The 19,196-nt window shown below is 48.4% G+C and overlaps 1 protein-coding gene across 1 annotated transcript; it reads right to left on the bottom strand.

Annotated features, from left to right (window-relative positions):
* Nucleotides 1–1,940: 1,940 nt before the first annotated feature.
* Nucleotides 1,941–7,596, bottom strand: LOC129067841 (uncharacterized). The gene is made up of 6 exons (XM_054570103.1): nt 7,557–7,596; nt 5,691–5,930; nt 5,188–5,460; nt 4,677–4,834; nt 3,826–3,998; nt 1,941–2,640 (listed from the first exon to the last, which is right to left on the bottom strand). Exons 2-5 carry the CDS (start codon nt 5,872–5,874, stop codon nt 3,906–3,908), a joined length of 708 nt encoding a protein of 235 aa, XP_054426078.1. The 5' UTR covers nt 5,875–5,930; nt 7,557–7,596; the 3' UTR covers nt 1,941–2,640; nt 3,826–3,905.
* Between the last annotated feature and the right edge of the window lie 11,600 nt (nt 7,597–19,196).

Genomic DNA, 19,196 nt, shown 5'->3' with positions numbered 1-19,196 from the left:
GTGAAATCAGAAAGGTTCTCACTACTCAAGTTCCAGGGTGTGTTTGTGTACAGACCATCAACATGTTGGGAAACACCCTATCTGGTTTCAGGAATTGTAACCTTGCCGACAGGTGGGAGGGCCCCAAGGCTGGAAATAATCAGGGAGGCCTTGGGAAAACAGGCTCCCGAGGAGACATAACCTGTCCCCCGGCAAGGGTATAGCTCCTGCCTCCCTCGCATCCCCCTGCTTGACCCTGTGATGGTTGGTGATCCATGACAAGTAAGTTTTTTTCTCGTGCAGAGAAAGACAACCTAAAACAGATATTGGCTAGCATGGGCAGCAGACGTGGGAATGGGGGACACAGAAAAAGGGCAAAAAGGCCCGCACCCCTTGGCTCGGCTTGGACATGGCCATGGATATGGCCGGCATCCTCATTCTATCTGAAAGAAGGCTCCTTGTCTCTTGGTGGCTCCCTCCCCAAGCCTAGCTCAGGCTCAAAACAATACCAGTCAGTCCTAAACCAGATCTAGCGGTTCCCAGGGAAATTAGGCCTAAGAGTAAATTCTTTAAAGTATGCTTTGCTTTTCCCTCAGAAACTATAGCCAGCTGGGAAGAATATTTACATTATTCACAAACCCTAACCCTACAACCTTGAGCCCTCTTGTGTTTACTACATCTTCATGTTTAGTTGCCTCTCTTGTTAACTAGTCTCCTCATGGACCCATGTATATCAGTGTTCCTGCCATAACTCATCACCTGTTCTCTGTAAACATTAACATACTGATGTAATGAGATAACCTGTGCATTCCTGTTAACCTAGCCCCAATGATAACACTTTCAATAAAAGCCTTTGAACAAAGGGACATGGAGCCTTCCCCACTAGGGGGATGTGCCATGTCCCCTCTCCTGGCAAACAGAAGTGTTTGTCATGACTCCTGTTTATCCCCCCCATCTGTGACAACCCCAGGACGGGCTCTGTGGGATTCAGAGTCCCCAGTCCCATCTCAGCTGGCCGTGGACAGTAACCCTCAGATCCCGGAGCACTGCGCTCCCTGGAACGTGTTCCATCCCCCCGCGGCAGTTGTTGCCTGGACTGGGGATGAGCGGCAACCCACAGCGCTCCCCACACGCGCCATGCGACAGCATAATAGTGCGAGACCAACACAAGACACATGTGAACTTAAGACTGACCCTTCAATTCTGTTTCCACAAAAAACTCTAGCAGGGTCACTGATAATATTTATCCCACCATGTGAAGGAACAGTGAAATGTAATGAATTCTCTACTGGGAATATTTCTAGGAACACATCTGAAGACACCTGAAACACTGAGTGGAAAGAATATTCTTATACACCCCTATGTTCACTGCAGTGTTATTTATAATAGGCAAGATCTGGAAGCAGCTCAAATGCCCATCAGTAGGTGAGTGGATAAAAAAAGCTGTGGTACATTTACACAACACAATACTGCTGGCCATTAAAAGGAAAAGAAAAAGATGAAGAAGGAAATCTTACCTTTGTCGATGGCATGGGTGGACCTGGAGAGCATTATGGTAAGTGAAGTAAGCCAGTCAGAGAAAAGACAAAGACCACATGGTTTCACAATTGTGGAATCTAATGAACAAAATAAACTTACAAACCAAATAGAAACAGACTCATAATACAGAAAACAGACTGACAGCTGTCAGAGGGACAGGGCTTTGGGGGCAGGTGAAAATGCAAAGGGACTGAGCCAAACCTCCCCCCCCCCCACAAAACAACAAATACCTACAGACAGAAAAAACCCCATTATTCTCAGGAGCACTTAAGATCTTGCTCCTTAGCATGTGCCACGTTTGGCTCAAATAAGCTAAATAATTCTTTAAAAACAATATAATAAAACCCCAGAGTAATCAAGTTTTTTAATAATATGTTTATTTAAATATCATTATAAGTAACTAATGAAAACATTAACATTACATATCACATAAAGGTGCTTTTGTTATTTTAAAGTGCATGATTGTTTTCAAGTACACAGAAGGAAGCCTTCAGTTCTATACGTTCTGGCACTATCAGTTGCATGAACAAAGCTATATACAGAGATGTATCTCATCTTCCACAAACAAAGGAAAAGATGGAAAATATTCTCTTTGTTCTGATTTTTTTTTTCTTAATCCTCACCCAAGAAAACCTTTTCATTGATTTTTGAGAGAGAAGAGGGGGGAGAGAGAAGGAGAGACAGAGAAACATCATTGGGTTGCCTCTCATAGGCTCCTTGACTGGGCATTGAATCCGCAGCCTGGGCATGAGCCCTGATGTTTGTTGAACCCGCATCCCTTCAGCATACAGAACAATGTTCACACCAACTGAGCCAAACAGGCCATGGCATTTTTTGAGATTTCTAACAGAAGATATTCAAGTTTAAATCTCTTAGCACCCGAGGTGTCGTGATGTGTTTTTTTAAAGCATCAGAGAAGATAATGAGGTAATAAAGGACATGAGAAAGGACATGAGATATAGTATTTCCTATTGCATTTTGGTCGATGGCAGTCCCTGGACTTGGAAGGATTGAGTCCTGCTGGCCTAAGAATGAGCTGCAGCTCGCCCAGAGGCAGCATCCGCGAGGCAGCGTCGCTGAGGCACACCACACCATCAGGGGCGCCTTGGTAGCACCGTGGGCCTGCAGGAAAGAGCAAGTGTTGGTCCCCGTGGCTGAGGGAAACCTGGGGCCATTCTGCTGGGGCTACGGACCCCAGTCGCTCCCCATCCTGGGCCCTGCCCTCACTGGAGTCATGAGGGTCCCTGAACCTGCCGCCCCTGCCCGGGGGCCTGCAGCCTGTCCCGACCTCTGCCCACCGTTTGCACGTCACAGAGTCAGCGCCAGGCCCTGCCACAGGCCTGTTTGGGCTGGAGACTGAAGTGAGTAAGAATAGTCTGCTGCTTTCACTCAGTCCTGACTCTTCTGGGGACGGCAGGGCCCGCAGGACCTGGTGGCAGCTGTGATGGAGAGGAGGGCCAGCACCCTCTCCCCTCCAGCCTTGGGGAGGGTCACAGACAAACATCCTTCCTTTCCTCCCAGCCTCCTACCCAGCAGCAGGCGGATTTCTCAGTATGATGGTCCCAGTCCTGCCCCAGCCATTCCCGGTCAGCCGCACCCACCTGCCCAGTCACCTCTGCTCAGGGCAGGGCCCTCTGTGGCTCGGGATCTGGGGTCTGGAGGAGACTAGCCAGCTGATCGCACCAGGGCTCAGCCAGGACTGACCTCTTTCCAACCTCACTATATGTCTCCTTAAACAGTCCTTACTGTTGGCCTAATTCTTTACTGGCCTTTCTGAAGCCACTTTCTGTGGGAATGCATCTGTGAACTCCAAGCTTTAGAGTTGTGTCTGTAAGACCTTCTACCCCCTTGCCAGGACTAGACCCAGGCCCCTCCTCTTAGTCCCTGGACGGCCCCTTCCCCTGGCACATCGCATGCAGCCACCATGCTGCTCTCACCGGACTGTGAGCACTGCCCTGCCCCGTGCGCCTGCTGTCCCCACAGCATCCGTTCTGGGCCCTCACACTCCCTCCCAAATAGAGACTCAGAATCAGGACTGAAATCACTGACCCCTTCAGCATCCACAGGCCTTAGGCCTTGGTGGGGGTCCCTGCCTGTCCCACGGCACCAACAGTAAGGAGACGGCTGCTCTCAGGACTGAGCTTGTCCAAGTGACAGCTATCAAGTTGTGTTAGCCTTATTTTCCTGGTCCCATTTGCACAATGGGAAAGTTCAGCGAGGGGCAGGTGTCAGGTGGCAATTCACCTTCCCTGTCCTCACTGCAGGGCGTCCACCCCCTCACTTTCTACCCAGCTCCACCTTCCATACCTGTTATTATAACGGAACACAGTCAAGTATGATCAGGCAGGTGAGGATCACAGGGATGATCACAGGCGCAAACATGGTGCTCATGGCCTTGGACTGAGCTGTGGCTGTGGTGGTGGCTGGCGTGGCTGAAACTGTGGGTGACATGGCCGGGGCCGGGGCCACGGTTGGTGCTGCTGCAATGGAAACACCGGAGCATTGGCCTTGCCCAGACCCCATTTATGAGGAGACGCCCCCTCAGCCCCTGCTGCCCCAGGTAACTCTAACGATGAGGACAGGTTCTATCCCTCTGCCACGACCCGCACGGAGTGGTGGTCCATGGGTGGCGGCAACGGGAGATTGAGGAAGAGACAACACAACACAAAGACACAAACACAAGATAGTTTAGAGAAATTGGGGGCCACGTGGGCATTATTTTCTGATGGAGAGACAATGACCTTGAACACGGTCTCCATGTTTATTTTCTAGGAATTGGCTAGATGAAGCTCAAGAATGTTTCTGCAACTGCAGGTGAAGATTTTTTGTTTCCCAGGCTACCTAAATGATAAAACTTTCCTCTGCCAAGGCTGCAGTTGAATTCAGCTAAAGCCTGCAGTTAACTATTTCCTTCCCAATGCCTGCAGGCTCCGGATGCCACCAGCTGCCAGCTTGCTCTGCTTTGCAGACACAAGCTCTCAAGCATGGCCTTGCCAAGCATTTAACCTGACTTTTGACGCTGGCCTTCAACGTCCCCCACATCTCCCAACGTGCGGCAGCCACTGGGACACATCCTGGGGTTGGAACAAAGCCAGGAGAGGGGCCCTGTCCCCTTGGGGCTCCTACTGCTAATGAGGGAGGCAAGGGTTTCCACATACCCAGTCCCTCTTGCTATGACAGAGAGGAGGTAACACATGAGGAAGGCAGTAGAGCAGTCTTCTCAAGAGCTGATTTGAGGTGGCATTGAAGGATTTCCAGAAATAAAGTGGTGAGATGAAGAAGATGCTGAGAAGAGACAACAGTACCAGGAACAGGACTGAAAAGAGAACGAGGCCCGCATGTTCGGGGTCAGCAAGAAACCCACCGTGAGTGGTACATGGTTCTGTGCACGAGGAGAGATGTGAGGAGGTAGGAAGGGAAAGGAGGGAGGCAGGACATGTCTGTGGCTGTTATTCTCCCAAGAATTCACCATGGATGAGTCGCTTTTTCAAACACACGCACTCACACAAGCACACAAACATACACCCAGACATTCACATGCACACTAAGACATGCCCAACCACATACACCAATGCTCTCACACATGCACCCACAGTCACACACACATACTCACACAAGGGTAGGTCAGTCTTAGTAGAAGGACCCCTTCGCCCCCGTCTTCCCTCTTACCTCTTGTCTCCAGCTCCCTCTCCCTGTCCACCAAGGCTGTAAGCCATTCCTTGCAGTTTCCCAGGAAGGTAACTTGGAAGGCTATGGTCACTTCCTTGTCCTGCTCCAAATTCTCTTTCATCCCTTTGTCTCCAGAATTATCCGCTATATACTTTCCGCTCGCCGAGTCAAAGACCGGGAACCTCTGTCCACCGAAACCAAACCCCGAAGATCCACTGCAGCTTCCACTGGCGTTACACCAGCACATCAGCCCGACCTGCAGGGTGGGAGGAGCTGCCCCACCGCCCCACGGGGCAGGCGTCAGCCTCCGGTCTTGACGAACCCTTTGCCCCGACCTGGTGCCCACCTCCTCTGAACTCTTCCAGTCCTGCCCTGTGCTCCCTGCCCTTTCTGCTGCGCCACACGGGAGGGACCAACGTGCACTTTTCTTTTTCACGTGAGAACAATGAATACAGCCAACCCCACAGTCTGCCTGCTTCTGCACCTGCATTTTTCTATCTTACCTCTTTTTGTCTCCGCTTTAATGTCAAGTAGTTTCTCTCTCATCAAGTCCCCCATGTCTTTCAGTGTATGTTTCATATCTTCCAAGGTTTTTGTGCCCTTTAACTTATCATTCACTGCCATGACCTCATTGTTGTCACAGTCATATAAGAGCACATCCACTGTACCCATAAAGGCTTGAACCATGCACCGTGGTCGTTCATTAAAAGTAATGCTGAAATCACACTGAAGAGAATGAACGTCTGTGAAGGAAAAATGCTGGTGAGGATTGGGGTTGGAAGAAAAGAACGCCAAACACCCCTCCCCCACCTCTGTGACAGCAGGACAACCCCCTGATGGCTGGGCTGGCAGAGCCAGGACTGACTCTGCCTGGCCTCGCCCTCCACCAGGGGAAGGCTAGTGCCCGTCCCTTTGCTTGCGGAGGAGCAGGAGGCCGCTGCCTGGCAGGAAGCCGCAGGTCTCCAGACAGGTCCTCCCTGCCCACCGGCCGACACCCAGCAGCAGTCAGTGGTTACACAAATCAGGGACATGCCAGGTGGCTATGAAGGAAAGGTTAGATGCCAGAGGGCTGTCAGGAAATAGCCCAGGGCCCTGCGGGCACATGGAGAGCATGTTGGGGGCTGCTCCTGAGGGAGCTGGGTGACAGTAGCGTCCAGGATGGGGAAGGATCCCAACCTTGGAGAAGGGAGAGTTCACTATTGGGGGTTGTGCTTTAGCACAGCCCTGGGAGATGGCGCTGACCTGCTGCTAGGACGGACCTTGCAAGCCTGGGAAAAGGCGTGGCTGCCGTGCACGGAGCAGAAAAGCCAGAACTCCTGAGGCAGGACGTAGGGGAATTGATCAGAGGGCTCAGGGGAGTGAGTATGGCAGGGGGAGGTATAACATGAGAAAGCAGGAAGTGCCCGCTCAACCACAACACCATTCCGCGGGAAAGCCTGCGGTTAACTCTTGCTTATCAAGCCCGTGAAGACAGCGAGGATGAGAAGAGCGCCCGGATTCTCAGAAAACTCAGTGATAACTTTTGCTGAAAGTCAGGAATGGTGGTAGGAGTTCGTTCTCCCCAAAATGGCTGCCAGTAGTAACGGGGATGGCAAATGCCGAGATAACAAATCACAGGTACAGTCCTGGCTGGTGTGGCTCAGCGGAGTGAGTGCCAGCCTGCGAACCAGAGGACACATGTGCGAGAGGCAACCACACAGTGACCACTGAGGTTTCTCTCCCTCTTCCCTTCTCTCTAATAATAACTAAAAATAAAAATAAGTAAATAAATCACAGGGACATGGGCTCTTTGTATGTCAGGGGCATAGGAGGGACGATCAAAACGACTAGGAAGGCTGCAAATCCTGACAGGGCAGCGGTGCCACCGAGCAGAAATGGTGTTGAACTGCAGAAGACTCCAAGTTTTGCAACCTAATGCCCCGCCCCTACTTTCCCCCACCGTCCCTCGCTTCCCCTCCCCCACTAAGATTAGAGTCCGAACTGACCACCAGCGATACCACCGTCGTTGCGGAGAGCCGAGATGTAGGACACTGAGACCGGCCACACTGCCAGGACCAAGAATGCAAGACTAAACTTAGAGCAGGTGGCCGCCATGGCGAGCAGGATCCCAGCGCTGTGAGAGGAAGGTGGTCTGCGCAGAGTGCCTGGAAAAAAGTGTCCAGGAGTGTTTATCCCGCGGGCTTCTTGGGGGGCGGTTCCGGGGCAGAAAAGAATTGTCGGGGAATACGAATGCGCCGGTGCAGGAGAAGGAAAGGAGCAAAGAATCAGCCAGCACCCGGGTGCGCGAAGCCGGCCGCGCCGCTCCGCCACACAGAGACAGGCCACACCCGCACTCTCTCAACTCACTTTCTCCCCTCACCCGCACCCACCTCGGGACAGGAGAGACTCCAGCTTCGGCCCGCTAGACTGCTCTGCTGGGATTTTATTTCTTTTAGTCACTGGATCGCAGGATTTTTATTCATAGATTGAAGGCCCCGCCCCCCGCCCCGCCCCTAGTCCTTTCGGGATTTCCTTCGGTCCCACGCCTGCCTGCCTCCCCCGTCCCACGCCTGCCTCCCCCGTCCCACGCCTGCCTCCCCGGTCCCACGCCTGCCTCCCCGGTCCTTCCTCCTTAGCCTTCCGACGTTGCGTATTTCACAGGGCACCAGCCAGCCCTGAAGGACCGGGGCTGCTCTGGGCATAATCTTCCTAACCCAGAGCAAAACCGTGACCTCTCGAGTCTGAGAAACTCTCCTGCTTCTTTGCAGAGGGTCCTTGTCTCTGGCTTTATTTCCGCACATTCAAAGACCCCTCCAGTGACGGAGGCAGGGCCAGGGACCGCGGCGCGTGGCCCATCTCCCCCATCAGGAGACGCCGGCCCGCGGCCCGGGAGGCAGCACCAGCAGGAGAGCTGCAGTGTCAGTGCATCACACCATCGCGCCACCTCATATTTATTTAAAATCCAAACCAGACTCATTTGGCGATATCCTATGTGTCAGACTATGGGCCTCTCCTGATACTTGATACATGGGTCTGCAAAACTGGTCTTTCTTTAACTACTAATCAAACAGTCTTCAAAGAAAGTAACCCCGAACTATGTATGGGGCTCTCTCTCTGGGGACAAGGGGTTGTTTGCTCAGAGGACTCTCGTTCTGAGAGTCTGGAGGTGCTCAGGATTGTACATCGAACATTCTCTGGCTACTGAGGTTAGATAACCGCAATCTGAGAACCACTTCCACCCCCAGAACTGGCAGAAGGGCCACACACGACCCGGCATGTAGGGCAGGAAACAGGCACAGGTATCAACACCAGGAGGGGTGGGAAAGCGGGGGTGGGGATGGTGGGGTGTGTGTGTGTGTGTGTGTGTGTGTGTGTGTGTGTGAGTGATGACTATGTTAGCTTCTGAAAGAGGCTAATATTTTCTACAAGTCACCGAGTGAGTTGTAGATGTAAAGAGCACAGGTGAGAAATAACTACATAGTAAACATGAGAGACAGAACAAATGTATGCTTCTTTGTGGTTGTTTATTTACTATCTGGGTTTTATTGAGGTATAATCGACATGCAACATTATATTAATTTCAGGTGTACAGCATAATGACTTGATATTTGTATATTCCCTATCTGCTTGAAAAGAAAACTGCATTACCAAAATTATAAACATGTTTTATGGGCTTATAATGTATAAAAATAGCACAAAGAAGGTGAGGAAATAGAATTATAATAGAGCAATGCTTTCAAGCATTGTTTTAGGTTAAGAGGCTAATTGTGATCTCGCATAGTTAAAAAGTTTCAAAAGAATACCCAAAATGAAACAACAGGGGAATGAAAACAGGACCAAATGGTTTAATGTGTCTAAGGCCTGCAAGATACAAACAAGGAGGGGAGGAGAATTGGCCAAGGAGAAACTTGAGGTCACTAGGCCGATTTGGATACAAAGTTCTAAAGAGAACCCCCAAAATAGAAATAAACAAAGGTTTAATCAATTATCTACACAATGTTGCCCTGGCTGGTGTGAGTCCGTGGACTAAGTGCTGGCCTGTGAACCAACTGTGAACCTAAAGTTCTGGGATTTGATCCCCACGCGGTCAGGGCACAGGCCTGTGCTGCAGGCCATGTCCTCAGCTCGGGGCTGTGAGATATTTCTCACAACCCTATTTCTCTACCTCTCTTTCTCTCCCCTTTCCCTGAAATAAATAAAATCTTTTTAAAAACATAATTCATGTGGCCCTTTAAGTGCTGCAGTTAGTATTTATAAAAGTTCATTCCATTTAACAGTCATGTGTTAGATTTTCTCACTTTGCAATAACCCTAAATTTACAGAATGGCTGCCCAGAGATCAGGTAACCAAATGATTTATGGTTAATTTTTTTTTTTTTTTTTACTTAAGGTTAAAATACCCAAAAAGTGAACTGCATAAAGAACAATAATCTTCAGTCTCTAGTTTGATGAATCTTTCCATATGTCTTAGACAAATAATATCAAAATTAAACATTTTAACATTCTTGCAGCTTTTACAGCAGTGACTGAATTATCTACGCTTTTAAAAATGTGGTCTGGTAACAGAGCAGGACGGGGCGTGTCCACAATTGCCTAAGTGAACCCCCAGATAATTACTGCGGGGAGAAGCAGCCGTTTACTTACAACATTCCAGCCTCGGGGGAGCTCAGAGCAGTCAGGCTCAGAGCCTGGTTTTCCCACGAGACCCAGCACTTCACGTGCCCCCGCCCCCGCGCCAAAACCCCCGAAAGCAGCGGTGCCCCATTTCCTTACCTTAAGCCGACAGTTCTCCCGTCGCTCTGGGAGGTACTGAAGACGCCATCCTCCCGCAGCAGGTTTCTCCTTCAGAACCTGGGATACGCGTTCATTAGCCTCCATTTTAATAGTCCAGGAAAGCATGTTCCCTGTTCCTCTGGATCAAGGTGAACTCAGGGAAGGCACAGGTCTTAAAGTCCAGGTAACATCCAGGTGCAGCAGAACTGGACCTTGCCAGGAAGCCCGCCTCCCTTCCTGCAGGCAGGCCGCCTGGTCTAATCCCTTAGCACAGGCTACAGGCTGGAAGCCCTTTCCCTTCTCCTTCCTCTGACCAAATAACCAAGACCCAAAATGGCTCCTGTGCCTTTCAGTTTCAATCCTGACACCACCTCCTTCACTCCACTTCCGACTCCTCACACTCGGGTTAGGACCGCCCTTTCCCTGGCTGCCGCCGTGGGTCGGGGCGGGCGCCTCTCAGGGTCGCAGAGCGAGCAGGTTCCTAGCGGTCGGGCGGGCGCTGTAACCCAGGACCCGCCTCGCAGCTACCTCACCGGTCAAGTCACGCGCTCCCCGGGCTTCCGGGGCTGCAGGCAAACTGCTTGGCTTTGGTCTGAAGCGAGCCAGCGCGAGTTACTTTCAAGGTAACTCTTACCCAGTCGGTTGCATCTCCCTTCCTCGAATCAGGTTTCTGGGGAGTAATTTCTGTATTCCGTGTTACAATAGGATGTACATGTGGGGTCTGCAAATGAGGAAGACACCCTACGTGTGCTAAAGGACTCAACAACAGCCCTTAGGCTTTAAGATGTTTCGATTCCTATGCCCTTCTCACTACTATTTGAATTATATATCAATAATATGTTTTTTAAAAATATCTTAAGAGTCAGTATCCCACCAAGGTAACCCGTCTCCTGAAATACGGCCCCACCTCGTGTTTCTCAGCATGCGCTTCATACACTTCCTGCATCAAAATCTCCCCCGTCTGTGTTAGAGGTGTTGATTTTTCCACCCCCCGAATCTCTTCAGTTTGAGAGCCGGGCTCGGAGGTGCGCTCTGGAGAGAGGCGCCGGGGAGAGGCTGCGGCACGCGCTCTCAGAAACCCGCGCCCCCCCCCCGCCCCCAGCGCCCCCCGCGCCCCCCGGCCTCCCCCGGCCCCGCGGAGTGTGGGCAGGCGAGGTGGAGAAGCGGGGGCTGCCTTTGCCCGCCCAGGCCTGTATTGTTTAGGCCTACTCCCCGTGGCTGCTGGGACCGGTCAGGACCAGCGGGCGGAAGCCGAGCGGCTCCGGGTTTCGCGGAGACTGCGGCGCGTTCCAGGGGCATCTCCCCTCCTCTGCCGGGACCGGTGCGGGGAGAAGGGAGGCTGGGAGCTCGTCGGGCTGGGCGGCGGCTGTTGTGAGGTTTCAGCGTGGCCGCCCTGTACCCCGGAGGCCTGGCCCGGCTGGAGGCTCACGGCCCCGCGCCGCGCCGCGGCTTCTAGCAGGAGGACGCGGGTGGAGGGTCGCGGCACGGGCCGTCCCGGTGAGGCTGTGTGCGGAGCGACGGCCTCTGCAGCTGCCACCGCTGGTCACGGGCGGGGCGGGCCGCCCCCGGGCCTGGCCCCCATTGGCCTCCGCAGAGTCAGATCTGTGCCGTGCTTAGGCGGCACCTGCTCTCTTTCGTTGGGCTGCTGGGAGAGAAGGTGCCTTGGGAAGCCGGGATTTATTGGGGTGCGGGGAACGGACTGGGCTGTCAGCGGGACCTGGGCGTCCAGCTGCCGCGCCAGCTTGAGCACAAGGGCGTGGTGCCCAGGTGGCCGGGCTCTGGAGGGGCTCGAGGCGCGGGGTCCGCTCTGTTCTGTATAGCTGGCCGGTGGGGCGTGGTGTGATGGGCGGGCGCGGTGTGGGTGATCTCGGCCCAGGGTCGCAGTTGGTCCGGTGTTAAAGGTGCGTCTCTTTTTCTTGCTCTCCTGCCCGCGGGTACGTGGAGAAGGTGTGCCGGGAGCTCGGATCCGCCAGGGGCCCGTGTAAAAGGGTGTACGCTGGGTGAATGGGAAAGGCGGCTGGCGCGGCTCACGTGGTGGTGGTGCCGCGGGGGCGCGGCCCGCAGGAGAGCAAAAATCTCCGTGTCACCGCGGAAGAGATTAGCCAAAGAACAGACATACATATATGCATAGCCCCTGGACACAAAGAACAATGCGGGGAAGGCGGGGGTGGGGGTAGGGTGGGTGGGAGTTGAGTAGAGGGGGGGAAATGGGGACCCTTGTAATAGTGTCAACAATTTTAAAAAATCCCCAGGGAAGACCAGAAAAAGTAAGAAGATTCTCCTCGCCCCCCTTTTCTTTTCTCTCAGGAGGAAGAAGTAGTACTTTTTTGTCTCACAGCATCAATAACCAGGCTAACGTTCACCAGTCTCTTCTAAGCTCCTGGCTGAGCACTGACCCAGCGAAAGACCGTATTGAGATCACGAGCTTGCTTCCCAACAGGACTTTGTCCGTCAACAGTTTGGATGTTTTAGGTCCTTGTCTTGTGTGTGGAACCGATGCAGAAGCAATTTATGTTACTAGACAACTTTTTTCATGAAAATATTTTAATTACAAGGTTTCAGGAAAAACATATAGTCATTTCAAACTCCAACGTCTTCACAAATTCTTATTATTGAAAAATGTGAAATGTGCAGGGGTAGCATCGGTAAACTGTGGCTAATGGCAGTGTCAGTTTTGGATTTTGTTAGTTGGAAATTGCCCTGACAGTTGCAGAATCTGATAGGTGACTGATGGCAAAAGAACTGGAACGTGTGGAAGACCGACAGAGGGAGCCTTAGTGTTGATGAATACACGGCCTTCAAACAGACTCTCCTGGACGGCTCACGGGAGCTGCTCTTCATGTTTGATTACGCGAGACTAGCAGGTCACCAACAGGTTCCTCTCCTTTGTATTAAGAGTACATGGCATTAGCCAGTGTTAATGTTTATTCTTTTCATTGCAAGTATTTTCTTCAATCCTTTCATATTTTATTTCCTTAATGACTGTAATAAACTTATTCAGAAAGAATTTAGTAGAACAAAAACACTGACTTTTTTTTAAAGGTGAAAATGTTTTGACAGGTTCCTTTATTGGAATACATTTGAGTGGACCTCTATCAACTGTTTTTCTTGAAAAGAAAAAAAAATACACTTTGTTCCTAAGGATTTTTTCTTTAGTTTTACAGTGTAGTTGAAACTTTCTGAGCTGGACCTTGTGCAATCAAATAGGTTTTGATATTGATAGATGAGCCTACTCCCATACTAAAATTGGATAGGTAACATAAGAGGCCATTATGATGGTGTGGTAAGAATAAGGAATTTTGCCTTCATAACCTTTATCTGAAGTGCTAATGATCTACCATTGTGTTTTAAGACAATATAATGACATTGTCTTTTCGTAGTTTGGTAGATTAAATAATTATTGGATTATTAAGACCTTCATGACAAATATGTTATATAATTGAAGTGTTTTAATTATTTGTAATTCCAGTAATAGTAATTATAAACTATTGCATTTCTCCAAATATTTTCCAATTCTTTTTGTGCTACCTTATCTCAGGGGTTTTTTTTTTTGTTGTTTTTTGTCCACATTTAAAAATGGAATACATGTATGCATCTGCTTTTTTGTATATATTTGGCTGAAAGTGTTTTATTAAAGGTAATAACAACTTTGAATTCCAAAGAATCAGAAGGAAAGAAAATGTTGCTGATAGGATTTTTTTATCTGTTTATATTAGTGGGAACATCTTTCCTTTTTTCCTCAGCATTTACAAAATTTTAACTGTTGAAATATAACCTGCATACAGAAAAGTTTATGATAATTTTATTTTTTACTGAGCTACAAATCACATACATTTAGTTTATTCTTTTAAGGTGTATGGTTCACGGTTTAAAATAGTCACAAAGTTATGCATCTATCACCACTATCTAAGTCCAGCACATTTTCTTCTTCCCTCAAAGTAACCCCACCTCCATTAGCAGCCGGTCCTTATTCTGGTCTTCTCCAACCCCCTTGCAATCAGGAACCTACTTCCTGTTTTTATGGATTTGCCTATTCTGGACCTTTTCTACATATGAAATCATGTCATGTGTGGCCTATTGTGTCCCGTTTCTTTTAGTGTCATGTTTTCAAGGTTCGTTCACATTGCAGGTCGACTTAGACCACCAACCTGTCTTTATGGTGGAACGATATTCCATTGTACTGAGATACCACATTGTGATTTCCACACCCATGTTCGCTTTTTAAATGTTTCATTGTAAAGCGTTGGGGCTTGGTTTGCGCACGAGGAGCCCCACTCGGCCTGCAGAGAGGCTGTGCTGTCAGCTCAGCCCACATCACGTGGCACCTGGGGTTCCTTTGCTCATTAACCCCCTGAAACTCTTGTGTTGAGTCACGTTTGGGCACTCAGAGCCTGGAGACAGCTTTGGGTCCTATCTGCAGGGGACCAATTTTTAAGATTTTAACTTAGTATTAAAGTAATTCATTACAGAAAATAAAATAAATAGAGTCAAAAGAAAATTTTAAGTACTTATGACAACTGTCTTTCATATGTTCTTTATCCATCAATGAATGTGTAAATTTTATTTTGTAAAAATGAAATATACAGATGCACATTCCTTGCCAGTAAACACATGAGTTCAATATTAGAGCTGTGAATTTCCCTTTGGCTCTATTTTTCCCTTCGTGTGGGTGTCTTGCTACAGTACGTGCGGCCTAAGCTACAGTACCCCTCTCCACCAGGTGCAAGCACCCTCTCCACACGGTTAGCAGGCTAACATCCTCGCTCGAAGTCAAGGAGCCTACATCCCTGGTGGCACATTTTCCACATACACTGTGTCAAGCTTGTTGTGCCTCTGCTTTCAGCTGCATTATCTGTTGCTGAAGTGTTTGCAGGTTTCATACATGTAGGCACCCATCTCAGTTTCCATAGAAATGTATATAATTTCCCTTAATCATCATACTGAATATTGGTAGAAGGAAGGAGCCAGGTGTCTAAACTTAGACTATTAGCTTGAACTGGAAACAGCTTTAAATCTGACGCTTTGCTTTGGTTTAAGGGCATTTATAATCAAGTAAAAGACAGTACCTTTGAATAATTTATATGCAACACATTTCATAAGAAACAAGCTTTATGTGGTAGGAATAAAACTAACATATGAAGTTGCTCCTTGTACTGCCCTTATTCACAGCACTATCAAATAAATTTTTGGAGGGCTGCAGGGTCCCCGAGGTGGAAGGCACCTTGGAGGCCATCCCCAACCTAATCATCCCTCCCATGACATTCACTCCCAACAAGTTCTCATCCACGTATCTGAAAATATGCTGTGCTGCCTCTCCTCATTGGGACCTCCATGAAGGCAGGTTTTAGTGTGTGAGTGGGACTCAGAGGGTCTTGTAAGAAAGGTAGAATAATGTTTTTGTGGGTTAATAAAATGATCATGTGAACCTGCTTTGAGACAGGACCCATCACTACTCCATTTACTGAATTTGCGGTATGTTGGGGTGCTTCACCATGAAGTTTCACTAAATAAAGGAGCTTTCATATACGGAATTGAAATGGACTTCCATTTGTCTTTCCACAGGAGCCACACGCACACGCACGCACACATGTTAATTCACATATTTAAAACCACATATAGCAGGGGGGTTTTGGTGTAAAACTTCTTCGTCTATCCTTTCATCAATGGTTTCTGATGGACAGAGTTCCCTTCCTACCTTTCTTGCACTACTTGGCTAAATCCTGCTCACCCTCCTGGTCTCCTTTGAGGTGTCATTTTCTCAGGACAGCCTTCCCTGGCCTCTTGCAACTGGGCTAAATTCGACTGTTTCAAAGGCCCACTGTGCAGTTTATATTCTGCTTAGAGCAGTGTGTTAAGCAGCCTTTCTCCCCCTACTGGACCACAAGCGTAAGAGCAGAGCCCAAATTATACTGATAGTATGATAATCCCTGATCCATGTTACGCACTGACTCAGTGCAAACCGCACTTAAGTCACAATCTTATTTTCCCTTTAAAAAATACCCTCATTTTCCAAAGGCCAACTTTAAAATGTGCCTTCAGAAATGAACACTTTCCAGGTGGTGTCTGCCTCACTTGAGAATACGAGAAATCCTGATTTTGGAGTGCAGTACTCCATTGTAAAGCTGTCTTAGGTTATTCTAGTAATTCTGACTTTTGCTCAATTAGACTGTTGAGTAGTTGAACTTAAACGATTAAGTTTTCACACACGATACTCCTAAGCCATACTTCCCATACTGAATTAATGCAAACAGTTGTGACCTTTCCCATGGGTCCATCGTTCTGGTCCTAAGAAGACAATTCTTGTTTCAGTATAGGAAAGAATAGACCATCCGTTCTGAATCTTTTCTTGAGAAGAAAATTATTTTCAGAATGGACCAGTACGCTTTCTCATCCCATTGGTTAGAAAATCGGTTAAATGGACTGAAGTGCTTAGGTCCACGCCCTGGAGTCAATGAGCAGTGACACGTGAGTCCTTGGTACTTGGCTACAGTCACTGGAATAGTTGTAAAGCAGTCTAATTTGCTGACATTCTCCCCTATTTCTCTTGTTCACAAGACTATTGTGAGAAAATATCTGTGTTGTAACTGTTATCAAAATTTTGGCATAATTGAAAAATTCCTTGTTCTCTGTAACAGCTCTATTTCATAGTGTTGTGGAAATATCCTTTTAATAATCTGTTCTAGAACTTTGTCCGTGAAGCTTATTAAATTCACTACTGTAGTGTTTGTATCATTTAACCTTATGGTATCAATGTGCTGCCTACCTCAAACTAATTAGATGATCTGAAGCAACAGCAATGCGTTGTTTTTTTTACACTTATGAAACCTACAGAGATCCAAACTATGACGAGCAAGTTTTAAACTATTTCACTGACAGCATTCTGAACCGTGACTAAAATAAGTGGCGGCGTAGACCAACTACCAGCTGCATCCTGGACTGCAGTCCTCTTAGCATCAAAACAGTCCCCCGAAACATTTCACCATAGCAGAGGGGTACACAGAGGGAAGCAACCACAGAGGGATGGGCATGGTGAGAAGGGAGAAAGACCAGAATGTGGCTGGCCACATAGAAGTTTTAAAGATTTTATTTATTTATTTGTAGAGAGGGGAAGGGAGAAAGAGGGAAAGAAACATTGGCCTCTCATCTGCGTCCCCACCAGGGACCAAACCCACAACCCTGGCAAGTGCGCTGACCTAGAAGTGAACTGGCGACCTTTCACTTCCTGGGAAGATGCCCGACCAACGGAGCCACACCTGTCAGAGCCCATAAATAAACTAGCTTTCAGTTCCAAACTGTGCAGTTCATGGATGTATGAAAATAAACTGTAATTAATACTGGGCTATAAAATAATAGCTGCAACAAAGCTGTACAATTTTTACCCCTGCACATAGTATGGAATGAAAAATTTGAAATCTCTTGGCCAAGAGAGGTCATACAAGCAATGAACCCCAGAATTGGTTTCTAATACCATTCTCCAATAAAAGAACCAGGGCTCCTTGGAGTGGTGGGAAATATAGAAGATAGCTTGCTGCATCCTTTCATGACAAAAAGTAAGGATGTTCTTCAGAAAAAGAAAAGCACATAACAATGGGAGTACGTCAAAAGGACACAGAAAGGAACTGGAAAATCTCCCAATAGCCAAAGTTGGAACAATCTGAAATATCCATGAGTCCACACTGATGGAAACAAATGCTTGAATAAATCGGGGAGAAGAGACAAATCTGATCAGAATTCCAAATAATTTATACAGATTCCCTGCCTTCAAGGAGGTATTGTAGAATACAACTGCGCTCCCTAAGTGTGGGCTCATGGCAGTGCAGAGCCTTCCCCTAAGACTCTACGAATCCTTGGGAGGGCTATGCTCTCAGTGCCACGACCGGTCTCTATGCTTCTTCCATTTTCCTGCGTTCACACGAGTATGGGAGGTGGCCGCCAAATAGCACCATTCCCATAAAGCATTGAGGAGTTGAGCAAACGGAAGCGGAATCAGGGCTTTGCAGCACAGCAATACAAATACTCGAAACGAATGGCAGACGGTGCCATTCTCAGGCTGTCCAGCCCTTGCAGGCAGCTCTCCGGTCTGTCACCTCCAGCCCCATGTGGAGTCCCAGCCGCTTTAACCTGTTATTGTAGGTCCCCTCTGGCTCACTCCTCTCCCTTCCCTGCCCTTCTGTCCCCCTACTAGGTAGGCATGAAGCCCCTACTCCCAGAAAGTCCAATTCAACGCAGCTCCTTGAATTGCCCAGGCCTTTTCCCAAAGACAGCAGCCTATGGAGACACTTGCCGTTCCACGTCGAGAGATCTGAGAGACTTAGGTGAAGAAGTTCCATGTGTTGGTGACAGAGCTGACAAGAGTGTGGGTCGTATGCTCTTCCAGATACATAACCTTTCTGGAAAGGGCAAGCAGGGCGGTGCGCATAGGACATGCGTATAACTTTAAGGCTGAAAAGGACCCTAGGGGTTACTTAGTCTACCAACTGAAGAAAGTAAAAGCTAAGGCTATTATTAAGTGACCCACCTTGCCTCAAATCCTCTCGCTTGTATAAACTGTGCCGTGGGGCCTAGATTTTCAGCCAAGTCCTCTGAGAATGTAACCTTTTTACACAGGTTTTCACACTTGAAGTTCTGGATATGGTAGCTGGTAATTCATGTAACAGCAGAAAGAGAAATCTTTCATTAAAAATATCTTTAAGTAAACTCTAGTAGGAAAATGACGAACGGGGGTATCTCCAAAGATCAATTAACTGCACACACTTTCAAGAGGCGGAATGGGCATAAGCGCCGCACAAAGAGTGGACGGTACTTGCAAACATCAGACACCCAATGATTCCATCCCAAATTTCCAATGTTATTTAACAAAAAATAAAACCTCAGAGTCACACTTATTCTTCTATGGCAATAATTTCTTCTTCTATCAATATGGTTGGCAGAAAAAATTCTCTAAACGGTTCATCTTTCTCGGTTCAAGAATATACTCACGGATTTACCGGCGAAAAAAGAGGCAATATCTTTTTTCAAAGCTTTTAGAAATCAGGAATCCTGATGTCCACAGCAAGGTTTCAGAGAGCAAGTTATTTCTTTGTTCCCTTTGAGAATTCAGCTCCTTGAGATGCGCATCTTTATTCTATTCCGGTCCAGAGAAAGAGTTCAAGTGAAAAGAAAAAAGCGTGAAACTGAAGGTGGTGCGGGGGCTAGGGCGGGAGAGCGCCGGTCACACGCACCAGGGCGAGTCACCGGGGCAGTGAGCGCGAGGCGGGG

Source organism: Pteronotus mesoamericanus, unplaced genomic scaffold, assembly GCF_021234165.1.
Source record: "Pteronotus mesoamericanus isolate MK-2021 breed Mesoamerican mustached bat unplaced genomic scaffold, CSHL_Meso_final contig_20, whole genome shotgun sequence".
NCBI classification, from domain to species: Eukaryota; Metazoa; Chordata; class Mammalia; order Chiroptera; family Mormoopidae; genus Pteronotus; species Pteronotus mesoamericanus.
The sequence above is the reverse complement of the archived record's forward strand: the minus strand, read 5'-3'. Positions and strand labels throughout refer to the sequence as shown.

What these genes read in the sequence shown, in the direction of transcription:
- LOC129067841 (XM_054570103.1), bottom strand. Translation starts at nt 5,874, where the DNA reads ATGGTTCAAGCCTTTATGGGTACAGTGGATGTGCTCTTATATGACTGT. An exon ending in TAAAGCGGAGACAAAAAGAG is followed by an intron (nt 5,461 to 5,690) that starts GTAAGATAGAAA and finishes GCGGTGGGGCAG; the next exon opens with CTCCTCCCACCCTGCAGGTC. An exon ending in GTCATAGCAAGAGGGACTGG is followed by an intron (nt 3,999 to 4,676) that starts GTATGTGGAAAC and finishes TTTCCATTGCAG; the next exon opens with CAGCACCAACCGTGGCCCCG.